Consider the following 24,077-nt stretch of genomic DNA (forward strand, 5'->3'; position numbering starts at 1 on the left):
CGACAAATGAATAACATCGTGAAGGGTTTGTCCAAGCACTGGGGTAAGCTGAGCAAAGTCTCAGCTCAGTGTCTGTGTAGTTGATAAACGTGATGCTGGAGCTAATAATGTGTTTATTAAGTGAAAATGTAAAAGTGGGGTTTTCGAAAGGGCTTGAGATCAGCTGGATCCTGCTTGGGTGAACCCAAGTACCTGCAGCTTATAGAAGTGGCCCGAAAGGCTGAAATCTTACCCTCATGGGGTCTGTAGAATACTTCCACAGGAGCCAGGATTTGTTCAAAAGCTTTTTATCTGTAAAGAAGGATTTTGTTCCTCTGGGGGTGTTCCTGACACGAAGACCACCTCGGAGCAGCACGGTGTGATGGGTCCGCTGACGTGCTGCAGTGTTTGTGGGAGCATCGACTGCTGTGAGGGGAACAGGAATCCTAAAATTATATTTTAGTTACTTAGAATATAAATAGAAGACAAACTGCTTGTCAGCTGTTTTGTTCTAAAGATGTGTAAAAATACTTGGGAGAGAAAACATGCACTCTACTAGAGATCTGGAGCCCTACTATATCATCCTGAAGGGTCTCAAAGTGCCTTGCAGACACAAGAGGCTGGCTGTGAGCAGGAATCATTCAATGCACTGAGAGGAAAGAGTTCAGTTCAGTTCCCAGAGAGTCTATATGTGTGATAAGTTATTCAAGTTACGCCAAAAATACACGTAAAAGACACTTTAGGCAGATCTCTAGGAATGAGAAAATCTTCCACTGCTGGGTGGGAAGGTTGAGCCCACGTTGGTGTACTGCTGCAGCAAAACATAAGCTCCTAAAACCTGTTTGCTCAGGAATGGGGGCAGAGGTAGGAACAAGCCTCTGCCTTCTCCAGGCTGAGCGTCAGGTCATTCAGAATTGATCTGGCTCTCGGGGGGAGAAGGAACTGTAATGGCTTATTACTGAGTGGAATAAACCTGGCAGTGCGTGTCCGGTTGTGAACTGGGCTTTGGTGACCAGGGCAGGCTGCGATGTGATTGTCTGTGTGCTGTACCGATGCCATTCATTAATGGCTCTGTTAAAACATGAAAGTGGTGAGGCCGTTTGTAATGTTCAGAGCACTCAAAGGGTGATGAAAATAGCCCACCCATCAATGACCTGCTTGGTGGGAGACGGGAACCCAGCTTTCTCCTTACCGTAAGCCTGGGAGCTTCCGAGAAGTTGGGCCATGAGTGAGTTGGACACTGGGTCTGGTTCATTAACAGAAATGAGTCGTGCTCCACGAAGTGTAACTTCCAGTACTCTGCTCGGGAAAAGGCCGGGATCTCCTTCTTACCAACTGGGATTTCACTTGCTCCCAGCCTTCCCAGAAGAGGAGAATCATGAGGCTTTTCACTGAGACAGACCATCTTATACCTCCCCATGTCTTATTGCTGCTTTGCACTTCTCTTTTCCTCCGCCTCCTCCTCCTCCTCCTCCTCCTCCTCCTCCTCACAGCCCCAGCCCCGCTGTCTCTGGCCCTTGCCTGGCCAAGGGGCTGGCTCCTCCAGCAGGAGGTTGTCGCTTGGCTGAGATGAGCAGAACCTGCTCCCACACACTGAGGGGTCCCCAGCGTGGGTCTGTCTCCTGCTTGCACGTGCAAACACGTCCCCATGCCTGAGCAGAGGATCACAAAATGCCGGTGTGGGCAAGCTGGGCTGATGGAGCGAGCTTCGCTGCTGGGCGAGATGGGGGAGGCTGGCTGGATGCTGGTAAAGAGCTGGGCAGCCTGGTGGTGGGAAGCAGGCTGGCCACATTCCTTGGGACCATGCTAAAATAATCTCAAAAAGAGAAATGGGCACCCAGATGCTGAGAATAAAGTCAATCAAGTTACTGTGCGGCCTGAAAAAAAAAAATAATAAGAAATTAGTTAGTCACAGTTCAGTGTATAAAGCCAAGAACTTGGCTAATAAATGAGAGGAACTGGAATTGCTCCCTGATGAGCATGAATTTTACCTGCTTGGTTGCATTAAGGAATCTGAGGGGAAAAGTCACCTGACTGGAATGGCAAAATTTGCAGTAATGTCCTATTTAAGAAGACCTGAGTTGCAGAAAAGAAGGGGACGCAGCCTGACAAGCCCACTGCAAATGGTCTTGAGCACTTCGCTGCAGGACAAAGCCCCTGTCCGCTGTGGGCTCCCGCATCGCGGCGGGTTGCAGAACACAGTGGGGAGCTCCTCGCATCTCTCCAAAATTTCTACAGGCGAAACATCTTGCGGTCACAAGATTTGGATCCAGGCAACATAAAGTGGCTCTCAGCAGGAGGCAGCAGGGGTGGTGTCACCAAATCCCCAGTCCTCCTGTTCGTTAAGAAGTGGCACCAGAGGAGTGTTGGAAGGGGCTGGAAATACCAGGTCCTGTGATTTCTCTGGATTATGGAGGCAGCAGGCTTTGGTGAAGAGGAAGACGAGTTGGCAGGCATCCCACGGGAATCAGGTATTCACCTCCTGGGTCATCTTTTTTTTCCTAAAGAAGAGAGGGAAGAGCAGGAATTACTGAAGGAGCTGTTCGGGTGGGAGTCAGGCAGCTGGCCGCTTTACACTGCGATGGACAAGTGACCAAGAGCAGGCGGTGATCCCGGGGGTAGCAGCAGTCTGAGCCCCCCGCATGGGTGCGGTATCTCATCTCTTCCTATTGCTTTGCGCCTCTTACGCAGTCGTGACTTTGCCCTGCACCAAGGGCAAGTTCATGGGCACTAGGACCCACAAACCACAGGTGGGATATTAATTGAGCTGAGCGAGATCAGAGTGAAATCTGGGTCTCAACGCTCCGTGGGTGCTACGAAGGTGGAGAGCACAGCAGGACACTGAGCTCCCTGGGACACATGGGCCCTCTGCACCCCCCAGGCAGCAGCAGCAGCATCTCTACGCTGGGGCAGGTAACCACAGCAGGGTTCAGTCTGCATCACTCACCTCCATCTGGTACCCCACGTGGGATGAATTTTGTTGAAAATCACTGCAATTTGTTCTTACAGTTGGTTCTTCCAGGGCATGTTCCTGCTGCCTTGCTGTTGGTCCCGCTCTAGGCAGTGAGGCTGGGGGCACAGGACCTCCGAGGGTCCTCACTTGCAGTCAGTTTGTAACATCTCTTCCTCCAGCAGCAAATCCTGCCGGTGTCAAGCAGGTGCTGAGGGGCTGGAGAGGATGCTGGGCTGTGGGGAACTTGGGGGGCTGTGGGGAGGTTTGAGGGGCTGTGGGAAGGTTTGGGGGGCTGCAGGAAAGTTTGTAGGGCTGCAGGGAGCTTGGGGGGCTGTGGAGAGGTTTGTGGGGCTGTGGGAAGGTTTTGGGGGCTGTGAGGAGCTGTGGGGTGGTTTGGGGGGCTGCAGAGGATGCTCAGTGCTGTGGCAGGATGTTAAGCATGGTAGGGAAGATGCTCAGCGCCACGGAGAAGGTATTTAGGGCCACGGGGAAGGTGCTGGGGCTGCAGAGGGCCCCACGGGGAGGTTTCCTGGGCCATGAGGAGGATGATGAAGGTAGCGGGGAGGATGCTCAGGGATGCTGGGGGCGGCGAAGGGGGGTACTCAGAGACGGGAGGACTGCTCGGGGCCGCGGGGGGTGCTGCAGGGGGAGGGCGGGGGGCCACTGGAGGCGGCAGGTAGGAGGTGGGGGGGGCTGGGGGCTGCCGGGGCGGGGCCGCGGGGTGCCCCTCCCGACGGCGCTATAAACCGGCGGGGCGCGGGCGCGGGGCAGAGCTCGCTGGGGCGGCCGGGGCCGGGGGGTGCCCCTGCCCGCACCCTGCCCGCACCCTACCCGCACCCTGCCCGCCCGGCGCCATGCCGAGGGGGCGGCTGTCAGGGGGCGCCTGGGGGGCCCTGGTGCTGCTGGGGCTGATGCTGCCGGCCGGCGCTTGGTACAAGCACGTCGCCAGCCCCCGGTACCACACTGTGGGGCGCGCCTCGGGGCTGCTCATGGGGGTCCGCCGCTCCCCCTACCTCTGGCGCCGGGAGCTGCCGGCCGAGCCCCCCCGGCGCCCCGGGGCAGCCACCCCCGCCGCCCCCCCGCCGCCCCCGGGCCGCCCCGTCGGGGACACGCCGCCGGCCGCCCCGCCGCCGCCCGGCCCCGGCCGCCTCCTGCAGCGCCTGCTCCGCCGGGGCTGGGGGGTCCCCGCGGGGGTCCCCGCCCGGCCCCCGCCCGCGCCCCACCCGCGCCCCGCCGAGCTCAGGTAACCCCGGGGCCCCGGCGGGCGGGCGGGGGCGGTGGAGCCCGGGGGGTGTCGCCGGGGGAGGGGGGTGTCACGGCCTCTCGGCAGGGTGCTGGAGGGGTGACACCCGTGTGCGGGGCGCTAGAGCCGTGCTGCGGTCCCTCGGTGGCACCACCGCGGTGCTGGGGGGGGGGGCGCCAGGGAACGGGGATGCACGGAGCCTTGGAGGGGGCTCCCCAGGGAATGGGGGTGCACGGAGCCTTGGACGGGTTTCAGCAGGGAAACGGGGGTGCACAGAACCTTAGAGGGATTCCATCAGGGAATGGGGTGCACAGAGCTTTCGAAGGGGTCCCCCAGGGAACAGGGATACACGGAGCCTTGGAGGGGTTCCCCCAAGGAACAGGGGTGCATGGAGCCTTGCAGGGGTTCCCCCAGGGAAACGGGGGTGCATGGAGCCTTGGAGGGGTTCCCCCAGGGAAATGGGGGTGCACGGAGCCTTGCACACTGGGAGTGTGTTGGGGGGTGAGGGGAGCCGTGACCCCACAGGACAGACCAGGTCCGGGGGGTTCAGCCCCGTCACCACTGTGTGGGTGCCACGGCCAAAGTTGTGGCTCTGCCACGGTTTTGAACTTGACCCACAAGGTGTGTGGTGCCCCGCAAAGCGGCCGGGAGGAGGGGGCAGGTTCCTCCTCCCCAGGGGATGTCTGTGGGGGAGCTGCACTTTGGTTTTAAGACTGAAAAAGGAGGGGGATTATTTCTGTGCCCCCCATTTGGTGCATCACAGCCCTGCGCCCTGCGGGACCCAGCTGCCAGGGCTGGGAGGGTGCCCAGGGGGGTGATGCCGCAGTGCTCCTGGTGTGGCCCCTCTGCCGGACCCCCCTCCCTGCCCCCCAAAAGGGGCTCAGCCAGGCTGCGTGGGGCTGGCTCGGGGCTGGCTCTGGACATGACATTTCTTTCCTCTTATGTCACGCTGGAGCCAACATCCAGCTGAAATCCACGGGGGCTGTTAGCTGTTGGAGCAGCCCCTGAATCATGTAGCTGTATTCCTCCGCCCTTGCATTTTTGGAGGAAATAACAGGATTAGTATCTTTTTGGGGAAGCCCAGATGGGTCAGCTCAGCCCTGCGTCACGCCTGTACTGTGCCGTGTCCTCCCGCAGCCTGGCTGCATGCGGGAAGAGCGGTGCTGGTGCCATGGCTGGGGCTCCAGACCTTTGGACACGCGTGTGTGTCCCCCCCCCCCGATGTCACAGCCACATTTCCAGGGGAGCCTGGCAGGCAGGGCCAAGCTCGGCGTTCGGGAGCCTGCAGCCACCCTGGGCTGGATCTGAGCCCACAGAGAATATTAAATGAGGACCGCGAATGCAGCGCTGGTTCCGGCGCTGTACGGAGAGGAGATGCGGTCCCACGTGGGCAGGGAGGTGGTGGCAGGGCTCAGGTGTGCGGCTGGATGCTCTGCAATAACCCAGCCCCTCTCCTTACAGCTTCTCCCGCTTGAAGACGTGGCTCTGACCCACTGAAGGGGCCCGGCAGAGATGCTTCAAGCGGCGGAGGAGCATTGACTGCCCAAGGTGGAAACCATTCACCCTAGCTGGCGAGGAAGACTCTCATCAGCGGATCTCCTGGTACTCTGACCTCTCTGAAACCATATAGACAATTGCATTCCAAAAAAATTCTAATTTTTCATGGCCGCTGTCCAGATGCAGTGGTAAATTCATCTTGTTTTCAGGTCAACCTAGTGCTATAAACTTGGGGAGAAGTAAACAGGGAAGATATTTATTTTTGTTTATTTTTTTTAGATTTCTGTACTAGCTTGTTTGCAATATGATACAAACGTACTGTTTGCTTCCTAGGAACCTGCCCTCATTAAAATGAGAATCGATCAAAGGAAACTTTGGCTTCATTGTACTGTTGTGGTGTGTTGGTTTTTTTTTAAAAGCAAAACCTGGTACGGCTCTGCACAGGGCAGGCACTTCAGTGGTAGGTCACTCCCAGATTTTTCTGACATGATTTAACTCCTTGACACATTTTCTTCTGCAGCTTTACAGTAAATCTCTTTTACTACCCGTCAGGCAGTTACTGCCAGGCTAAGTGTCAATTAAGATGACAGAGTCAGACATCTTTTGTGGACTGGGCTGAAAAAAAGCTCTGTGACTCCTCACTGCTCTAGCTGGTTTTTTGCTTGCTTAAGAGCTTCATTTTTTATTATGTCTGCTGATGAAAGTAAGTGTTATTCCCCATTAAAACGGGGAGAAGCCTCAGGGCCAGGCAGGAGCACATAGTGAGGTGTGCTGGAGCAGGTGGGATCTGGGCTCTAGAGAAAACTGAGGTTTGGGGGGCTGAGTCCAGCTCCCGTGGATCGCTGAGCCCTCGCCTGCCAGCGCTGGCAGATTTTGCAGGAAATCTGGCAAAACGAGACGTTTCCACCCCTCTCGCCTGAACCGCCTGCCTGCCAAGCCCCTGCAGCTGACTGCGGAGTGGGGGCAGCAGGGTTTGTACTGCTTTGGTTCGGATCTGAAAGGAAAAACCCCTTGTGATGTTTGTTTGGGAGCCAGGTGCACACCAAGCCCTGCCTGCCGTGCTGCCCCTCGCACCCGCTGGGCTGCTGGCACATCTCGCTGGGTCTCAGGGAGGATTTGGGGTTCTGTAAGATGTGAAGGATCATCCTCTCCCAAATGATTCCCAACCGGTTTCTCCTCCCTGTCCCCACTCTCTTCCCCCCCATGATTTTCCAATTTCTGCTCTTCATTAGTGCAGCATGGTGCTCAGATGGGCCAAATAAGACTCGATTGCCAATAACCCATTAGGCAGCTGCACTTGAAAAGGGACAAACCTGTCAGGGTGCCAATCAGCCGGTGGAGTGGCCACCGAGGCAAATTGCCCTTCTTGATGGAGGTAAGTGATAAAATGAGGTAGAAAATGTAAAGGTCATCGTTGCACGGGAGGATGAGCAGAGAGCAGGATGAAGGGTGATGTGATGAGAGATGTGACTCAAGCGCGTGCTTCTGCCCTCATCTGTCGGAGAGAAGCACTTGTACATGCCAATTACTGGGGCAAAACCAGCAAGACACGTAGTTAACCACAAGCCCTTCACTTCCCATCTTGTAAAATAATTTTTCCTGTTGCTGTTGAAGAGCATGAGTGATTCCCCAGCAGAGCTGTAAAATAATTTCCTCTGTGCTCCCAGCTCTCCGGAGAGGTCTGGGTCTTCCCCAGAGGTCAACAAGCCAAATAAAATGGAAGAAAGCTTAAGAGGGTGTTTAATTACCCCTCCCGCCTCAGGGCAGGACCCAGCCATCCCTGATGGATGTTCAACTGATCCCTTCTAAAAGATGGTCCTGGGGGAGATGCTGCACTCCTCACGGTCTGCCTCCCGTCCCCCTCACTCCGGGGGGCTGCATGCCTGGACCACAGGGACCCCCTGTCCTGGCCCCCATGGGTGCCCCAAGATGAAATGCAGCCCCAGGGAGGGTGCTGGGTCCCTGCCCCACACAGGCTGGGATTGCAGCTGGGAGCAAAGCGGGGGTATGAAAGCTTTCGGGGGGAGCGTGGATGGGCCCAGAGCCGCAGCTGCACATCAGCTCCTGGCCCCGCTCAGGGTCCCGGTGCCCCCTGACCCCCACGGAGCAGCTTTGAGGGGGGTAAGTGCAGCCAAGGAGGTAAATTCTGTCACTTCTTTGGGCTCTGGGAGATGTGGGGGGCTCAGAAACCCCCAGGTGACAGTGGGACACATCACCCCTTCTCTCCTACCACGTCCCACCTGGTCACTGAGGCTGTGGGGCGGTGGGCAGGGTGCAGGGGTGCCGGGAGTGCGGTGGCACCCGGTGGCTTTGCCGTGCCCTCTTGTGGCCACAGCGATGCCAGGGGATGAGGACGGCTGGGGAGCTGCAACAGGCGTGAGCCCTGCCACCATGTCCGCATCCCTGCGCCCTTGCAGAGTGGGGAACTGCCCCCACGGGTGCCCCTCCATCTGCACAGCCCCAGCCGCGACCGCGGGCCCAGGAGGGGGTGGAAGCTCTGGGCTAAAGCCTGTCCCGCTGCTCCATGTCTGGACCAGGGCGGCCCAGGGATGTGGCTGCTCCCGGCTCTGGGTCCCCGCGCAGCACGTGGGGTTTGGACCTGGATGTGGCCGCTGGTCCAGGGCCATCTCCAAGGTGCCACCTGGCAGCTCTGCAGACCCAGTGCCGCCGGGCAGAGCCGGGGCCAGCTGACGCAGCGAGGCTTTCCCGGATGGGGTGCGCCATCACCCAGCCTGCTGTGCCAGCGGATGCATTTTATCCCAGTCCAAAAGGCAAGCGAATCCCAGGGGCTGCGGCGGGCAGGAAGACGTCCCACCCCAACCCACCCTGAGCCTGGGGCGGCTCCTTTTCCTTCCCGGCTACCCAACCTCTCCCAGGGGGCCAGCAGCATTCACCGAGGCGGCCGGGCACGCCGGGGCTGGGGGCTTTGGGGGGGCAGTGTCTGGGGCAGGAACCAGCAGCCTTGGGGGAGCCGGCGTGAGCTCACACCCGTGCTGGCCCATGCACTCACACAATGGCTGCAGGGCCCTTGCATGTACCAGGAGGAAGAAAACTCCCCAAGGAATTTCCTCCGTCGTCTGCTCTGCCCAAAAGCTGTTCCTCGCCCTGCCGGGATGCAGGCGGCTGGGGCTGAGTCCCTCTCCGGCGGGTGCTGGGTGCGGTGGTGGCTGGGGATGGACAGTCCTTGGGCAGATGGTCCCTGCAATGGCCCCGAATGGGGGGCCCAGGCTGCGGGACCCAGCACTGAGCTGAGTTCTGCCAGGGGTCCCGTCCCATCCCACTGGGCTGCCCACAGCTTCCCACTGACACCACCCGGGGGAATTGACCTTGGCTGGAGATACGGGGTAGGAGCTGCAGAGAGTAGGAGATAACAGTATCTCTGTGCCTGCTGCTTTGCTGATTTCCAAGATGTCCCAAGTGCTGACAAGGCGCCTGTGGCTTACAGACACAGGCAGAGCCCTCCCTGGCTGAGCTGCAGCAGCCCAGGGCTATTCCTGGGGAGACGCTGGGCCAGGATCCCCCCATGGGCCCCATGCTGCCACCCATGCGTCCCCACCGGTGTCCCAAGGGCTGTGCTGGCCCCACATGCAGCCACCCGGAGCTGCATCCCCGTGTTGACTGTACACAGGGCTGTATTTGGGGAGCGCCCGTGCCGCCTGGTTGGAGCAGCTCACCTGCTGCGGGCACGTGCCGCAGGGAGCAGAGGTGAGCCATGCCAGCACTGCCCTGCCTGCTCTACCTGCTCCCCGGCCATTCTGCTGGACGTGCCCGTCTCCTGGGGATGCGCAGGCTTGCTGCTGGCTCTGGCACAGTGGTGGCAGGTGGTGCAGCAAAGGTAAAACGTCCCCTTGGGGTCCCCTCCTGAGTAATGAGGTGCTGGGATACAGGCACCTTCCCAGCCTCGGACATTTCCCCTGTCTCATTTTCTGGTGGATGTTCCTTCTAATGTTTGCAGGAGAGACCAAAACCCAGATGCATCCCCCACTGGGTGGTGAAGGGGACCTGCTGACCCCCAGCCCAGCCATGCAGCTGCTGCAGGAGAAGCAGCCCCTCAGACCGTCCTGCCCAAACCCCATCAAGAGCTGCCAGCACCCCAGGGGCCAGCTGAGGTCCCCGGGGATGTTCTGGCCCTTCTGCTTATGCCAAGAATCACAGAATCATTCAGGCTGGAAAAGACCTTTAAGATCGAGTCCAACCATTAACTCAGTGCTGCCAAGGCCACCACTAACCATGTCCCTAAGTGCCATGTGCCAAGAAAATGTTGCAGGAGTGGTCCCAGCCCTTGCAGTGTCGCCTGGGTGCTGGGTTGGCATCTGGGGCTGGACATGCCAGCAGAAGAGCTGATGCCTCCAAAACCCTCAGCCTGGGCCACGACTGTCATGGCACAGTAGGATTAAACCCAGGCACAGCTGGGCTAAAACCCCGGCACGGGCCGGCTGCACTCCCAGCCCCCCGGGCTGCCGCGGCTGGGCTGGCAGGGAGGGATGTTCCAGCTGGGTGAAGCTGGGAGCCCCACCATCTCCATCCACCTCCAGCCCTGAAGCACCTCTTTGAGGTGCTTCTGCAGCTCCCTGCTGAGGCCACCCCCACCCCCCGCCCCGGGACTTGGGTCCAGCTCCCATGTCAGCACATGGGGACTCCGCTTTTCCTGGCAGGACAGGAGCCAGCCGTGGTGGAGCATGGCAGGAACGAATGCCGATGGCTCCTTGGGTGGTAGCGCTGCCCGCCTGGCTGGACACTGGCAGGGACCTCTCTTTGGAGCACCTTTGAGGTCCCTGCCACTGCGCTGGCACTTCTGTGGACCTGCTCACCAGCGCTGCTCTGCCACCAGCCTCACCCAGGGTGGGTGCTCCTGGGGATGGGTACTCCCAGGGGTGGGTGCTCCTGGGGATGGGATGCTGTTGGGGATGACTGCTTCAAGGATGGGGTACTGCTGGAGGTGGGGTACTGCTGGGGATGGGTACTTCCACGGATGGGATGCTGCTGGGGATGGGATGCTGCTAGCAATGGGTGCTCACAGGGACAGGGAGCCTCAGAGCCAGCTGTAGGGCTCACTGATTCTCTTACATCCACATCCTTGCTGCGGCAGGCACAACGGCACGCTGGTGGTGGCACCGGCACCAGCTGGCATCCAGCTCAGGAAACGAGCTGTGCCAGCATCGGCCTCTCCAGAAGCAAGTCCCTCTGCAGTCATATTATCCGTATGGTTTTCCCATAGCTGTTAAAGACATTTAGCTTTTCCAGGGGAAAATGATGGGCAGAGGCAGCAGGGTGCCCGTGCCATGGGGACGCGGCGGGTGTGGAGCAGGGAGGTTTGCACGCTGCCAGGGTGCAGGAGCAGCATCACTGCTTGTACTCTTGTCTGTGGGTGTGCTGGCATGTGGGAGGTCTTGGGTTTGCCCAGCCAGGCTGGGGACCATCACCAGCTCCGTGCCTGCACAGCACCATGTGCTGCCGGGCGCATCCAGCTTGGTAGCCATAGCGCTGCTATCTGCTTGCAAATAATAAAGGACCTGGGCAGATTCCTACCTGACAGCTTGTGCAAGAGCAGCATAACTGAACTTTCTGGACTTTCACAACCCACAGAGCATATAATTAATCCTCCTAATGATCAGTTCCCCTTCTATCCCCATAAATCTAACCTAGAAAATGTTTACAGCTCAATAGTGCCACACACAGAGGCTTAGAGAAAATGAGACCGTGCCTTTTATGAGCTTTCCTCTCATTCCCAGTTCCTCTGGCAGCACAAATAAATCATTGGCCTTTCCCCGCTCCATGAGAGCTGCTGCTCCCCGAGAGCAGCCAGGACCCAGCAGCCCCATGCTGACTGATGGCGAAAAAAATGAGGAATGAGCACGGCCGCATCCACGCCAGGCGGAAAGCCCGAGACTTCATTTATTAATAGTCACGAGCCAATTACTGCAGTAGCAGCAGCTCTCTGCAGCTCCCAGCAAGGACTGTCCAACACCACTGCTGACAAGGGTACATCCCTGAGCCTGGGCAGAGGGACCCGGGTCTTCCTCCACACCCAGGCAGAAGGTGCTGTGGGTGGCCAAGATCTCTCAGGATGTGGAGCCTGGCTGCAACCAGCCCAGTGAGTTCTGGCTCTACGGTGGAAAGCTGGGTGTGGAGCAGGCGGTGGATAAACAGCAGCCAACGTGTGCTGCTGGGGAGGAGGAGGCTGAGCGGGAGGAAGAGCATCTCCCTGCCAGCTGCTCCCATGGCTGAGATGGAAACCAGTGTCTCACGGAAGCTGAAGGGAGGGGTGTCTGGCAGCACCCAGCCTTTTCCTCGTTCTCCCCCTGCCTTTGGCGATGCTCCTGTCGCCGAGCAGGACAGGCACAAGGAGAGACCCGCATCCCAGGGGAGGGTCGGGGAGAGGGGGGAAACAGAGAAGCCACAAGATCTGCCCAAAGCCATCCAGCAGGCACGATGTGGAGCCACGAACAAGACATGGGGCTCCTGGCATCTTGAAAACGTGTGTCCTCTTTGGCAGAAGATGGCCCAAAGGCACGTGCAAAACCTTCTTTCTTTGGAAGGACTGGCACAGCCCAGCGACCCCACCACCAGCCTCGGCAAACCATCCTCCGAATCAAAGAGCTCCTCACCCTGATGCCCTGACCTTAGAAATGAACCATTCTCAACAGGCTCAGGTTATCAGCCAAGGTTTTTCCAGTTTCTGAATGAAGATGGGCTTCATGGGCTCCAAAAATTCCTCCCTCAGACACCACAGGGAGCCTGCCGGTCCAGCCCGCTTTCTGTGATTGTGAAACTCACAGCATCTGTGTTTTGCCTGAGTGATGCAACAGGATCAGGCCTAAAGCAAACAGGGTTCAGGACACAGGTGTAATTCTCTGTCGCTGCTCAACCAAGTGCAGTGAAGGAATTAGAAGCAGATGTCAAACAAAAAGAGCTTAAAACGCTTCCAAGCCAGTAAGCACACAGTGAACTTCCTCAGGCTCCAGGCTGGCCCAATTCAGACTTAAATATGTGCCCAAATCAAGACACACGGAAGTTTCAGTGGAAAAACCTTGCCTGTGCAGTATCTGCCAGATTTAATGACGGCTCTGTTATACCAGCAAGTGCAGGAGCCCTCCTGTGCTCTCTCCTTTTTTCCCACAATGGGCCACAGATGGGAAAAGGCCTTGAGCACCACAGGGGTCTTGCACCGTGCGAGGATGCACCTTCTCACAAAGCATTTTCAAGTTTGTTCCAGCTTCTTTGCACAAAGGAGCATCCCCCACCAGCTGCACTAAGAAAATACAGCGTTTCTCCTTGCACCATGCCGGTGGCAAAGCGTGCGCTGAGCTGTGCGTCCCAGGGCAGGGGGACAGCCCCCACCCCTGCACTGTCTCAGCTCCATCGGTCCGCAGAGTGGTGGGATTGTGACAGAAATGCTCTGGTTTAGGCTCATAAGGTGCGCAACCAGGAGCAGCCAGGCAAAACTGCTGTGCTGAGTCGGGGCTCTACCAAACCCTCCGTGGGTCCCTGCAGGAGAGGGGACCCTTCGGGGGCTGGGTCGGGGGTCCCGGTGCCCCCAGGCAGTGGGTGCTGGGCTGCTGCTGCCTCCTGCACCCAGCAGAGGTGGGCAGGGAAGGTTTGCTAAAGCCTTCCTGGGAATAGTTTGCAGATCCCGGCATCTCTTTTGGGTTACATCCTCTTGCTGGACAGCTGACGCTTGGTGCCTGACCCTCCTTAATTTCACTACAATTAATAGATGTTTTTTTGGAGAAAAAAACACCTTTTGGGGACACTGAGGTTGGAAAAAAACCACAAGTCCAGGTCACACTTGAGAAAATGCTTATGCTCAAGAAAATAAGCAGTTTTGAAAAATTCACCTCTTTGAAATGATATTTTGTCCCTTTTTTTTTTTTATTTTGCAAGCTACCAACTCTTTTAAAGACATTCAAAAGGGTTAAAATATTCTGTCTGACCACCCAAAAGATTTTGTCTCTCGTGTTTTTATTGCACTGAATAAAAAGAAACTTTTTTGTTCAAATAAACTTGAAACGATTCCTTCTCCTCCCCCTCCTCCCTCCAGGTTTTTGGTTTGGCCAGTGAGTGGAAAAATCAATTATTCGCACTCCTCCAGCCTGATAAAAAGCTTCGGGACTCCACAAAGAGGCTCAAGGGACTACTTGCGTCGTACAGCAAATAAAACAGCCTCCGAATTTCCCGGCTTTCTGGCCTCCTCTTGTGTCACCCAAGATTTTGTGCCGAGATCAGCACTTCTGCTGCGCCGCGGAGAGCAAAGGACCCCCGGAGCAGGGGCAGCTGGCATCATCCCCGGTGCGACCTCCCTGGCTGCAAACGGTGCTGGAGCCGGGGCTGAGCCCGCTGCTGGCTGAGGGTGACAGGCACCTCGAGGGCCAGCACCGAGTGCCCGTGGGGGCCGGTGCCCAGCACCCGGCCGTAGCCACACTGCGCCCTCTCCTTGGGCACAACACCCAAGTAGCCACATTGCCTGTAGGAAACAAGGGTGGGAAGCATCGCCGGAGACTCGTAATGCCATTCTCTTCCAGAACAGTGACTCTCCTCTAAGATACGCCACCGAGCAGCTTTTTGGTTCAGACACCTTCCCTTTGAAGAGTGACTTTATGTATAACTGCAGTGGGAGTCTTTCTTTGTTGGGTTGACTACAAATTAAAAGAGAATCAAGATTCATGTCTGGAGTGGTTTATTTACCATGCCAAGCTGGGTGCTGCATTTGCTTTAGCTCTGTAAAAACCGGGTAGGAGAGCAGCTGAGGAGGGAGAGGTAGTAGAGGAGAGCTAGAAAACCTGTGAGAGGCAGGCAGCACGCAGCGCAGCACTGCCCCAGCTGAGCTGGGTCATTTCCTCCTTGTGAAAGATTTCAAGGAAATGAAGACTAGGAATGCAAGAGGGTGAAGACGAGGATCTCGGCTTTTCACCAAAACAAGCTCATTCCAGGGGAAACCTGGATGGCCTCTCTGCCTGGGCACCTGGGATGGAGCCGGGAATGGCCAGGACCAGCACAGCGGAGCTGCCCACTAACAAACCCCAGCCTGGTGTTCAGGGGGTCACAAAACATTTCTGAACCCCTTGGCATGGACGAGCTCCACGTGTGACATCCCACAAGGAGCTCCACAGCTCCTGCCTTCCCAGGCTGGGGCTGCGTGGGCACAGGAGCCGCTGGGCTGCATCCTGCCCTCTCCGGACCCGGGGGGCTCCCAACGCATCCCATCCCTTTGGGATGAACCCTGGGGATGAGGGGCCTCTGCCCCAGGCCCTGCCCCCCATAGCCTCCCCTCCACGGGGTGCCCCTGGCCTGTGTCCCGCTGCCCCATGGATGAGCCCAGACCCAGGTACTCCTCCCCGGTGGGCAGCGGTGGGGGGTCCCGGCCAACAGATGTGGGGGGCAGCATCCCCAGGCTGGCCTGGAGAGTGGTGGGCTCCAGTGCGAGGGGCTGCCTGCTGGCGTGGCCCGGGGGGGGGGCTCGGTGCTACACCGGAGAGGGGGGAGGAGGAGCAACACCAGGAGGGGTCTCAGCGCTGCACGGGGTGGGGTGGGGGCTCAGTGCTGCCCTGAGCGGGGTTCAGTGCTACACCAGGAGGGGGCTCGGTGCTGCCCTGGGGGTCTCAGCGCCGCTCCAGGGGGCCTCAGTGCTGTTCCCGGGGGGGCTCAGTGGTACACCAGGAGCGGGCTCAGTCCTGCCACGGGGGTCTCGGTGCTGCCCCGGGCGGGATCTGCCCTGGGGGGAGGTCTGGCGCTGCCCCGGGGGGGGTCTCGGCGCTGCCCCGGGGGAGCTGGACCGGAGCCGGAGCCGAGCCTGCAGCACCGCAGGTGGCTCCGATCAACCCCGGCCGTTCCCGCACCATCGGCCGCGGGAGTCCCTCGGCTCCGTCCGCCCGGTGCCGGTGCCGGTGCCGGTTCTCCCCGCCCCGTCCCGAGCTGCGGCTCCGCCCCGCCCCCGGCCCCGCCCCCGGCCGCCGCGCTCCCGGCGCCGCGGGGCAGCGCGCAGCATGGCCGCGCTGCGCAGCGCCCCGGCCCCAGCCCCAGCCCCAGCCCCAGCGCCGGCCCCGGCCGCGGCCCCGGCCCGCCCCCCCGCTCCCCGCCGCTCCGCGCCCGCCCCGGGCCGCGCATAAAAGGGGCCCCGCGGCCGCCCGCCCCCGCCCGCCCCGGCCATGGCCAAGGACCAGCTGAAGCCGCGGCTGTGCCGCATGCTGAAGGGGGAGAGCGGCTACGGCTTCCACCTGCACGGCGAGAAGGGCAAGAGCGGGCAGTTCATCCGCAAAGTGGAGCCCGGCTCGCCGGCCGAGGCGGCGGGGCTGCGCGCCGGGGACCGCGTCGTCGAGGTGAACGGGCTCAACGTGGAGCAGGAGACGCACCACCAGGTACGGGCAGGGCAGCAGCTGCCTGCTGCACCCCGGTTCTGCCCCCCGGCTCGGCTGTGCCCGGCTGCAGCCACCCAGGGCCGGGCTGGAGCCGTGCTTTGCTCCCCAAAACCGCTGCGCTGGAGCATCCTTGGCCTTGGCATCCTGGGGGCTGCAGCGGTGGGTGCCCCCCAGACCCTGGGCCTGGGGCTGTGGGGGTGTGCGCCAGGGATGCTGAGCTCCCGTGGTGCATGGGAGGCAGTGTCCCATCGGGTGTCGTGGAGCTCGCTGCTGTGCCGTGCTCCTGCTGGGATGGCATTAGCGTGTGTGTGTGAGCATGCGAGTGGTGTGAGCAGGAGCAGCCCTGCCCCAGGACGTGTGCTGGGATCACCCTTCCTCCTGCTGGGTTTCTGGGCGCAGGGGGGACAGCTAGAGGTGTTTCAGTGGGGCAGGGCACTGCTGTAGGGTGCAGCTGGGGGCGGAGAGGAATGGGGGACCCAGGCTTTAGTTCCAGCTCCTCTGTGGCTTTTCTTGGCCGCCTTGGGTGAGCTGCTCGGGCTTGGGCAGCCCCCAGTGTGCAGGGGTACCCTAAAACCTGCTGGCAAAGCTCTCCGGGTGCTGAGCAGTCCGGTTTAATGGAGATGGGGCGTGTGTGGGGGTAATGGTTGTTCCTAGACTGTGGCTGGGGGTGGGGTGGGTCCAGGCGAGCTGTTTCTCAGCCCTGTAACAGAAGCTGCATGCTTCAGGCTTGTCATTTTTCTGTTTATAAAACCGAAACTTCTATTTGTTAAACAGTTTAGTTCAAAAAAAAAAAAAAAAGCGATGAGATTGAAGCAGCTCTTGTCCCACCAGAGTCCAAGAGCTTGGCAAGGCACAGCACCGAATGTGCCCATCGCCTAATGGCTCGTGGGACGCTGCAGGGTTTGGTGCTTCAGTAACTTAAAACATGTGGCCGAGCCCCCCTGCCAGCGCGTTACCGGGGCAGGGCAGGGATGTGCCTCGCATAGCTCGGGGACCTGGCTGAGTTCTGGGGGGCTGTGGGTTCCAGGGCTTCACCCCCCAGGTGTGGATGCTGCTGTGCTGAAGGTGAGGCAGAGCCTTCCCGGTGGCTCCAGTAAAGCCTTGTGAGCCCCTCTCCATGGGCCTGGTGGGGTTTTGTGGTGAATGGAGCCTGTTTTGATGATCTGAGCCAGCTGTGTAAAAGTTAATGTTTGTCTTGAATGTGATTTCAAAACCCTTGAAGGAGGATCCACATCTTTGATCTGGTTGGGCAGAAAGGAGGGCTGCGTTCCTGTAAGGCACCCGTCGTACTGGAAACCATCAGACCTCCCTGCTGAGACTGGGATGCTGGGCATGGGTGATAGCGGAGCTGAGGCAGCCAGCTGTGTCTTTGAAAAGTGCTGGGGTCTTGCAGTAGGTGAAGTGAAATGGGAGAAATCTTTCCGTCTTCCATTTTCTGTTGGCAGAGGCAGGATGGAGCTGCTGGCGCTCGCTCCCCGCTGCAGAGTGGTGCATGGGAGGCAGTGTCCCATCGGGTGTTGTGGGGCTCGCTGCTGTGCCGTGCTCCTGCTGGGATGGCATTAGTGTGTGTGTGTGAGCAGGAGCAGCCCTGCCCCAGGACGTGTGCTGGGATCATCCTTCCTCCTGCCTCAATACAACAAGAACCTCTTCCCCCCCTGAAAAAAAATAATGCCTGGCACTGCTGGACGGCGGGAAGGGCAATGCCATGGTGGATCAGGCACAAGGTTAGAGCAGCCGGTTTGCCATGGCCTCTCCTTGCACTACTGAGCTCCCTGACCTTGAGTAAGTAATGCTTCTCCACGTGCATCTGAAGCTGTGGTAGGATGGAGCCCGCAGCACACAAGGCCTTGCTGTTTGGGTGTAACTGTGTTTCGAGCTGAAGCTGGCAGCATTTGTGTCTTTGTTCTCTGTTTTTTCCTGGCCTTACCCAAGGAGCAAAGGCAGAACGTGTTCTCAGGGAGTTTCATGTCTCGGATGTGAAATTGCATCCTGGCTCCTTGGTTCCTCACTGGGTGGGTGTCATGTGCCAGGCAGAGCGGTGGGCTCCTGCCTTCCTGCTGTGCCCGAAGCCAGGAAAACCAGGTCCTTGCTGAGCTGGCAGCATGCTGTGCGGGCAGGGGCACCTCTTTTGGGGTGGGAGGGATGAGCCGAGCTGTTTCGCGTGGCACCACGAGCCTCCTTGCTGGGCAGCTGTTGTTTGGCAAGGGTGGAAGAGCCCGGGCCGCCTTTGCCTGGCCGGTGCTGGTGTAACCACGGGTGAAAGTCTTTTTGGGTGGAGCTGCGGAAATTATGGGGCTGGGACCGGTGCTGAGAAGGTCCCCAGGCGCCAGATGCACAGGGGAGGCTGTGTCGTTTTCAGAAAAGCTGCGGACTCGAGGCTGTGAGCATGGCTCGGAAGCGGGTAGGGTGCCAGGCTCTGCCTGCCTTGGGCAGGACCTCGCCATGTGCCTGGATGCTGCTTTGCCTTCCGCCTCCCCACTCTGTCCCCCGAGTGTTGCGCTGCCTGGGACTTTGTCACAGAAAGCCCCTTCTGCTCATCCCTGCTGATGGGAGAGGGCGAAGGGCTGCCCTGTGCCTGCCCTCCGTCCCTGCGGGGCTCAGCCCCTGGCACTCGCAGGGCTGGGGGGATGCTTGCTTCATCGCTGCTCTTGCCATGGCTGCTGGGGAGGCTGGGAGTGAGTTGAGCCCCAGCACCGCGGCGGGTCGGAGTGCTTCTCTGGTCCCTCTGCCTTTTGTTGTGGTCTGTGGCACCCTGCTCCCTGCCCGTGATTAACCGTGCTGCCCTAATGCCTGCAGCACCCAAACCTGGGGTCTGAGGGATGTCGCTGTGCAGGACCCGGCACATCTCTCCTGCACGCTCCCCACAGGTGCTGCCTGTCTGCATCTTGTGCCACCGCACCTTGGCTGCCCACTCGCAGGTCTCCTCTGGGAGAAGGGGCCTGGCGCAGGCATTGCCTTGCTGGTATCGGCAGCACCGCCTGATGTCGTGTGTAAATAGATCTGAAAGCGAGCAGATGGATTTTCTGGGGCTTGATGGAACAGCACCCTTCAGGGCGGTTCCGGATGGGAGCCCTGGGCATGCTGCCGCTCAGCGTGCCGCGTGGGGACGGAGGCTGCAGCCTGCAGCAGATCACTTGGTTCGGGGCAAGCAAGCAGCCTGGTCTGCAGTCTATAAATTGTTGGGGGTGTGTGTTTTTTTTTTTTTTTTTTTTTTGTTTGCAGATACTGGCTCTGACCTTGAATGGAGCTTGCAGGGGAGTAAATAAATGCTAGTTAATTGCACATTAGGCTTGTTTGTTGCTTATAACCTTGGTGGTTGCAGTGTGTCTGGCCGGTGTGACCTAGATCAGAGCAGGAGCCCTGTAAGGAAACCCAGTGCTGCTTTGGGGGGTTCCCAGCACGCTGGGGGGGGTGTCCCGGGTCTGTGGTCTTCAGAGCCACCCCATGGCATGGCTGCCAAGCATTGCTGGTGGTATGACCCCTCCTCCTCCTCCGGATGAAGGGCTGTGCAGGGAGGAGGTTGCCCAGCAGAGCCCTTTGCTGCCAGGGGGAGTCTGGAGGTGGTTTCCCTTGCTCTGGTGCATGTCCTGGCTTTGCCCTGTTCCCATCGCAGCTCACCCTGGTGTGATCCACCCCCCTGCCCGGCCACGGGTGGCCCGGTTCTCCCCACCGTGCTGACACTGCCAGCTCCTTTCAGAGCCCCTGCCAGTCACCGATCCCTGCCAAGGGACAATGGTCCCCATTCAGCGCTGCCTGGAGCTGGATCCCGCCAGGGATGGGCCCATCTGCTCCCAGTGCTGCCTTCCCTTATCTCTGCTGGCCCTGAGCATGGACCAGGGGTGGATGCGCAGATCTGCTTGTTTCGTTTGTAAATCCACCCAGAGCTGGGGGTACCATATGCTGGTGTGGTGGGGAGCACCTGGCACAGGCAGCCCAGCCACTGAATGCATGCACGGGTGCTTGGTGCACCCTGGCTCTCTGCCCTGCCCCACGTAAGGGGGAGGAAGGACACCCCAGATCAAGGAAATGAGGGTGTGTGAGGTGGCTTGCACGGTGGGACAGGTAGTGTTGTCCCTCTAAGGGACAAAGCCAGGCAGCAGGGTTTCTGATGCTTGGGGGGCAACGGAGCAGTGGCTCTGAAAGCTCCCGTCTGAGCAGGGTGAGGGAGCCCTGGTGGTCTGTACAGGTGCTCTGGGCAGAGCTGTCACATGGGTTGCATGGTGAGGGCTGGAAGGAGGCATCACCATCATCACCCAGCGCTGCAGGCTGCTCCATCCTGGGGGTCCCCCAAAGCCATGCTCTGCCCTTCTCCCATCACTGCTGGCTGGAGGTGACAGCAAACTCGCACCCTGCAGCAAGACCAAAGCTGCAGGAAGGTGTGAGGGAGCTGGTGGTCCTTGGTTCCAGCTCCTGCCACCTCTGAGAGGTCCCTGGGTTTCTTCTCAGTTGTTCTTCTCCTTTCCAGGTTGTGCAGCGCATCAAAGCTGTGGAGACGGAGACCCGCTTGCTTGTGGTAGACAAGGAGACGGACGAGTACCTGTGCAGCCTGCGCCTGACGTGCACAGAGGAGATGGTGCACAGTGGGATCCTGCTCAACTCTGGCATCTCACCCACCAAGTCGGTGAGCAGCGACAACGGGGAGGTCTGGAAGCCGCAGCTGAATCTAAGCGGGAGCAGCATCCAGAGGCACTCGCACAGCTTCTCCTCGCACGGCAGCAGGAAGGTGAGGGCAGAGCCAGGTGGTGCATGGGGCTGCTGGGTGCAGAGCTGGCAGGGGGTGCAGCCACCCTGGAAGTACCTCCCCCTGCAAGCATGGGTTGCTTCTCGTTGGAGAAAACCCTTCTGTACATGGCTGTTGGCTTTGGGGACCCCGCTGTGTCCCGATGCAGTGGGCGAGCTGCCCCTTACCCTTGTTTGCTCTTGCTCAGAGCAGCATTGGCTGCCAGGGGCTGTGCTGCTGTCCCCTCCTGTGCCCCCTCAGGGTCTCTGGAGCCCTGGGAGCTGCTGGAGGGCTTGGGGGGTGTGTGTGTGTGCTCATCAGCCCTGGGGAAGAGTGACCCCATACTGCACCAGCTGAGGCTGGTGTTCCAGCCTGTGGGGACGGGCTGCACGAACCAGGGACGCGGTGAAGCTGGAGCTTGTGAATGAGCTTCACGCTCCTCCATTATTTGCAGGAGGGAGGGAACATATGGGGCAAATGTGTTCTCAGCTTTTTGCTTAAATAGGAAGGAAATTAGCTCTTTTTCAAGTGGCCTGGGTCTGGACTGTGATTCTGCAGTAAGTGCCTTTTATTGGTAAACTTTCAAAAAAGGAAAGAATTTGGTGTGGAAAACGTCCAGTTTCCATGGCTGTCTTGCTGCTGGGGCTGGGCTGGTGGAGACGGCGCAGCCTTGCTCTCGGCAGATAGCAGGGCTCAGTCCCGGCGCTGCCCTTGCTCAGGGTGTGAACTTGGCAGGGGCGGTGTGGGCATCGCGTGGCTGAGCCGGTGACTCCGGCACCTCTCTGCAGCCATCTGTCCCCTTCCCTTCCACGTCCCCACTCTGCAGCCCAGCTGTGCTGCTAGCCAGGGAGCACTGGTGCTCAGCAGCCTCTTCCAGCCTGGAGCTGCCACGGGCACATGCCTCCACCTCCTCCCCCCTGCGGGGCTGGCAGGGGCTGCCGCGCCTGGTCGGCCTCTGCCCCCTCGGAGGTGGGGTGCTGGCTGGATGCTGGCCCAGAAGGGTCACTGGGCTGCTGGGAGGGTGTAAGTAGGAAAGTCGGGAAAGCTTCGTGTCCTCAGGAGCTCCCATGGCAAAACAGCTGAAGAAATTCCCCCGCAGAGATAAGAGGTGATGCTGATATGGGGTGGAAGGGATATGCGTCTCCAGCGCTAAGGAGGGGGTCTTGCCCCCAGTCCTTCCCTCTGGCGCTGTTTGGCATCTCGCAGCGGAGGCTCCCTGCTTCCCTTGGGCTGGCAGGAGCAGGCATGGAAGCAATATATTTTTTTTTTTAACTTATTGTGTGATTTGAAGCTGTTTGAAGGTCTGTGTGATGGTGATGGGTGTGTTTCCTCTGGGGGTCAGTGCGGTGGGGGGCTGGTCACCCACCCCCAGGATGGCTGGTGGGAGAGGAGCCTTTCTTGGGGGGCAGGTGGCTGGCTGGGGGCGCCTTTCCAAGCCGGGATTTCCTATCCCGTCTCCGTTGTGTTTGCTGGTCGCAGTCCAACAGCGCGTGCTGATGGGAAGTCAGGCGAGGGGAATGGGATGGTCCTTTCCGGCCTTTGGGTTTCGGCTCCTCCAAGGCAGGGGGTAGGTGGGGAGGGGAGAGCCGGGCAGGGCTGGGGTGCAGGGGGAGAAGCACCCATGCTTGGCTGGGGGCTTTGCCTGGGCCGGCAAGGCCGCGGCGTTTGCTGTGCTGGGGCTGGTGTTTGCCGGAGCTGGACGAAGGGAGCTGACCCTGGGGGCGATGCCCACTGCATTGGGGACACTGGGGACAGGCTGCTGAGTGTTGGGTGTTTGCAGAGCTCACGTCAGCGGCTGGTTTGCTCTTGCTGCTGCAGGTGGCGGCTCTTTGAAGAGCTGGGTGCTGCGGGTGCTCCTGGCCAAGGTCACTTCTCCGTGCCAGGGCCGTGACTGACCCTGGTGCAAGGTCAAGGGTGGCTGGAGCAGCAGGACTTGCATCTCGCTCCTGTGCCTTGCAGTCCTGCTTGCTTCATGGTGGGAAGACCTACTCCAGGCTTTTGGTCTGGGTGATGTGGCCCTCCTGCTAGGTCCCACAACAGCTGGAGGCCAGGGGAGCGATGGTGTACCCCAGTCCCTGCAGTGCTCAGCCCCCCAGTGCCATGTCCCTCCGTGGAGCAGCTGTAGCCTGACCCAGATCCTGTAGATCACAGGTGCTGGGACCACAGGGGGCATGCAGTGTTTGAGCTGGGGGGCTGTTTGGGAGATTCTGCCCCCGCAGTGGGGCTGTGGCAGCTGGGGCCCAGTCAGAGATTTGTCCCCAGCCAGATCTGGGGCTTTTTGTGTAGCTTCCCCGGAGGTACTCTGGGCTACTCCCATGGAGCAGCATTTCTTTGAGCAGCGTTTGCTTATGTAAAGGCTGCAGTTTTCCTTGGTTTGAGGCTGGGTTGTTCAGTGCAGCCCAAAGCAGCCAGCAACTGAAACGGAGAGGAGGGAAATCTGGCACCCAGGGCGGTTGTAGCGGTGGGCAGCAGGAAGGTGGTGCAGCAGGCAGGGTGGGCATGGCCATGCCAGCCTCCCTTGTGCTGCCCCAGACTTACTTTGCAAGAGTGACCCCCCTGCTCCGAGACCTGCTGTGAGCGGGGAGGTCAGTGCACACCCGTGGCAGAGACCTGGTGTCCAGGACCTTGTGCTCCAGGAACCACGGTGATGCCATGAATAATTCAGCATGTATTTAAAATCATGCTGCCTGCCCTGAGAGCAGGTCAGCAGGGCTGGCTGCCAGCAGCTGTGGCTGTCACAGCGCTGCTGGCCCTGGCACCCTGGGGACTTGCACCCTGCATGGCCGTGGTGGCACGGGGAGCAGGGTGTGCTGTGCCCCATCCCACAGCACTGCACTCGTGTCCGTGGCTGGAGGGGTTTGCCTGCTTGCTGCCTGCCCCACGCTGTGTCCCCTGGGCAGGGAAGCAGCAGAGCACGTACCTCCGTGCCATTGATCCCCCTGTCCCAGGCACGTTCTTGTGGCCACTGGGCTGTTCTCTGCTTTTCCCTGGGGCTCTGGCTCTGCCTGGCCAAGCACCCACCATCGAGCCCCCTGGAAGCTCCGGAGGCAGCGGGCAGGGGGTCTCCGTGTCAGGGACTGCCTGGTGGTGAGCGCCTTTTATTGCAAAGGTGCTTTTGGGACCGCAGGCTGAGCTGCTGGTGGTAGTTAATAAAATGCCTGGGCTAACTGTGTATAAAAGGCAGGCGTGCTGTGGGGCTGGGCTGGTGCTGAGCAGTGCTGCTGGCCATCCTGGCGGTGCTGGTGCTGTGCAAGCGGCGTGGCCCGGGGCTGGCGGCGCCTTTGCTTGGCTGTCCCTGCTCCCGCTGTGTGGTGCGTGCTGGTACTGGGA

At 59.6% G+C, this 24,077-nt stretch overlaps 2 protein-coding genes across 2 annotated transcripts in view; both read left to right on the plus strand.

Moving 5' to 3' along the window:
* Nucleotides 1–3,508: 3,508 nt before the first annotated feature.
* Nucleotides 3,509–6,029, plus strand: NPW (neuropeptide W). Its single transcript, XM_040590483.1, is given in 4 exon segments — nt 3,509–3,727; nt 3,730–4,113; nt 4,116–4,175; nt 5,637–6,029. Coding segments are annotated over 4 exon segments (699 nt in total). The 3' UTR covers nt 5,673–6,029.
* Nucleotides 6,030–15,751: 9,722 nt separating this feature from the next.
* SLC9A3R2 (SLC9A3 regulator 2) overlaps nt 15,752–24,077 on the plus strand; it is a 40,601-nt gene continuing 32,275 nt past the window's right edge. The window contains exons 1-2 of the mRNA XM_040590252.1: nt 15,752–16,027; nt 20,493–20,750. Of these exons, the coding sequence (XP_040446186.1) occupies nt 15,818–16,027; nt 20,493–20,750 (468 nt within the window). The 5' untranslated portion in view covers nt 15,752–15,817. The remainder of the gene's footprint in view (nt 16,028–20,492; nt 20,751–24,077) is intronic.

This window comes from Falco naumanni, chromosome 4, assembly GCF_017639655.2.
Source record: "Falco naumanni isolate bFalNau1 chromosome 4, bFalNau1.pat, whole genome shotgun sequence".
NCBI classification, from domain to species: Eukaryota; Metazoa; Chordata; class Aves; order Falconiformes; family Falconidae; genus Falco; species Falco naumanni.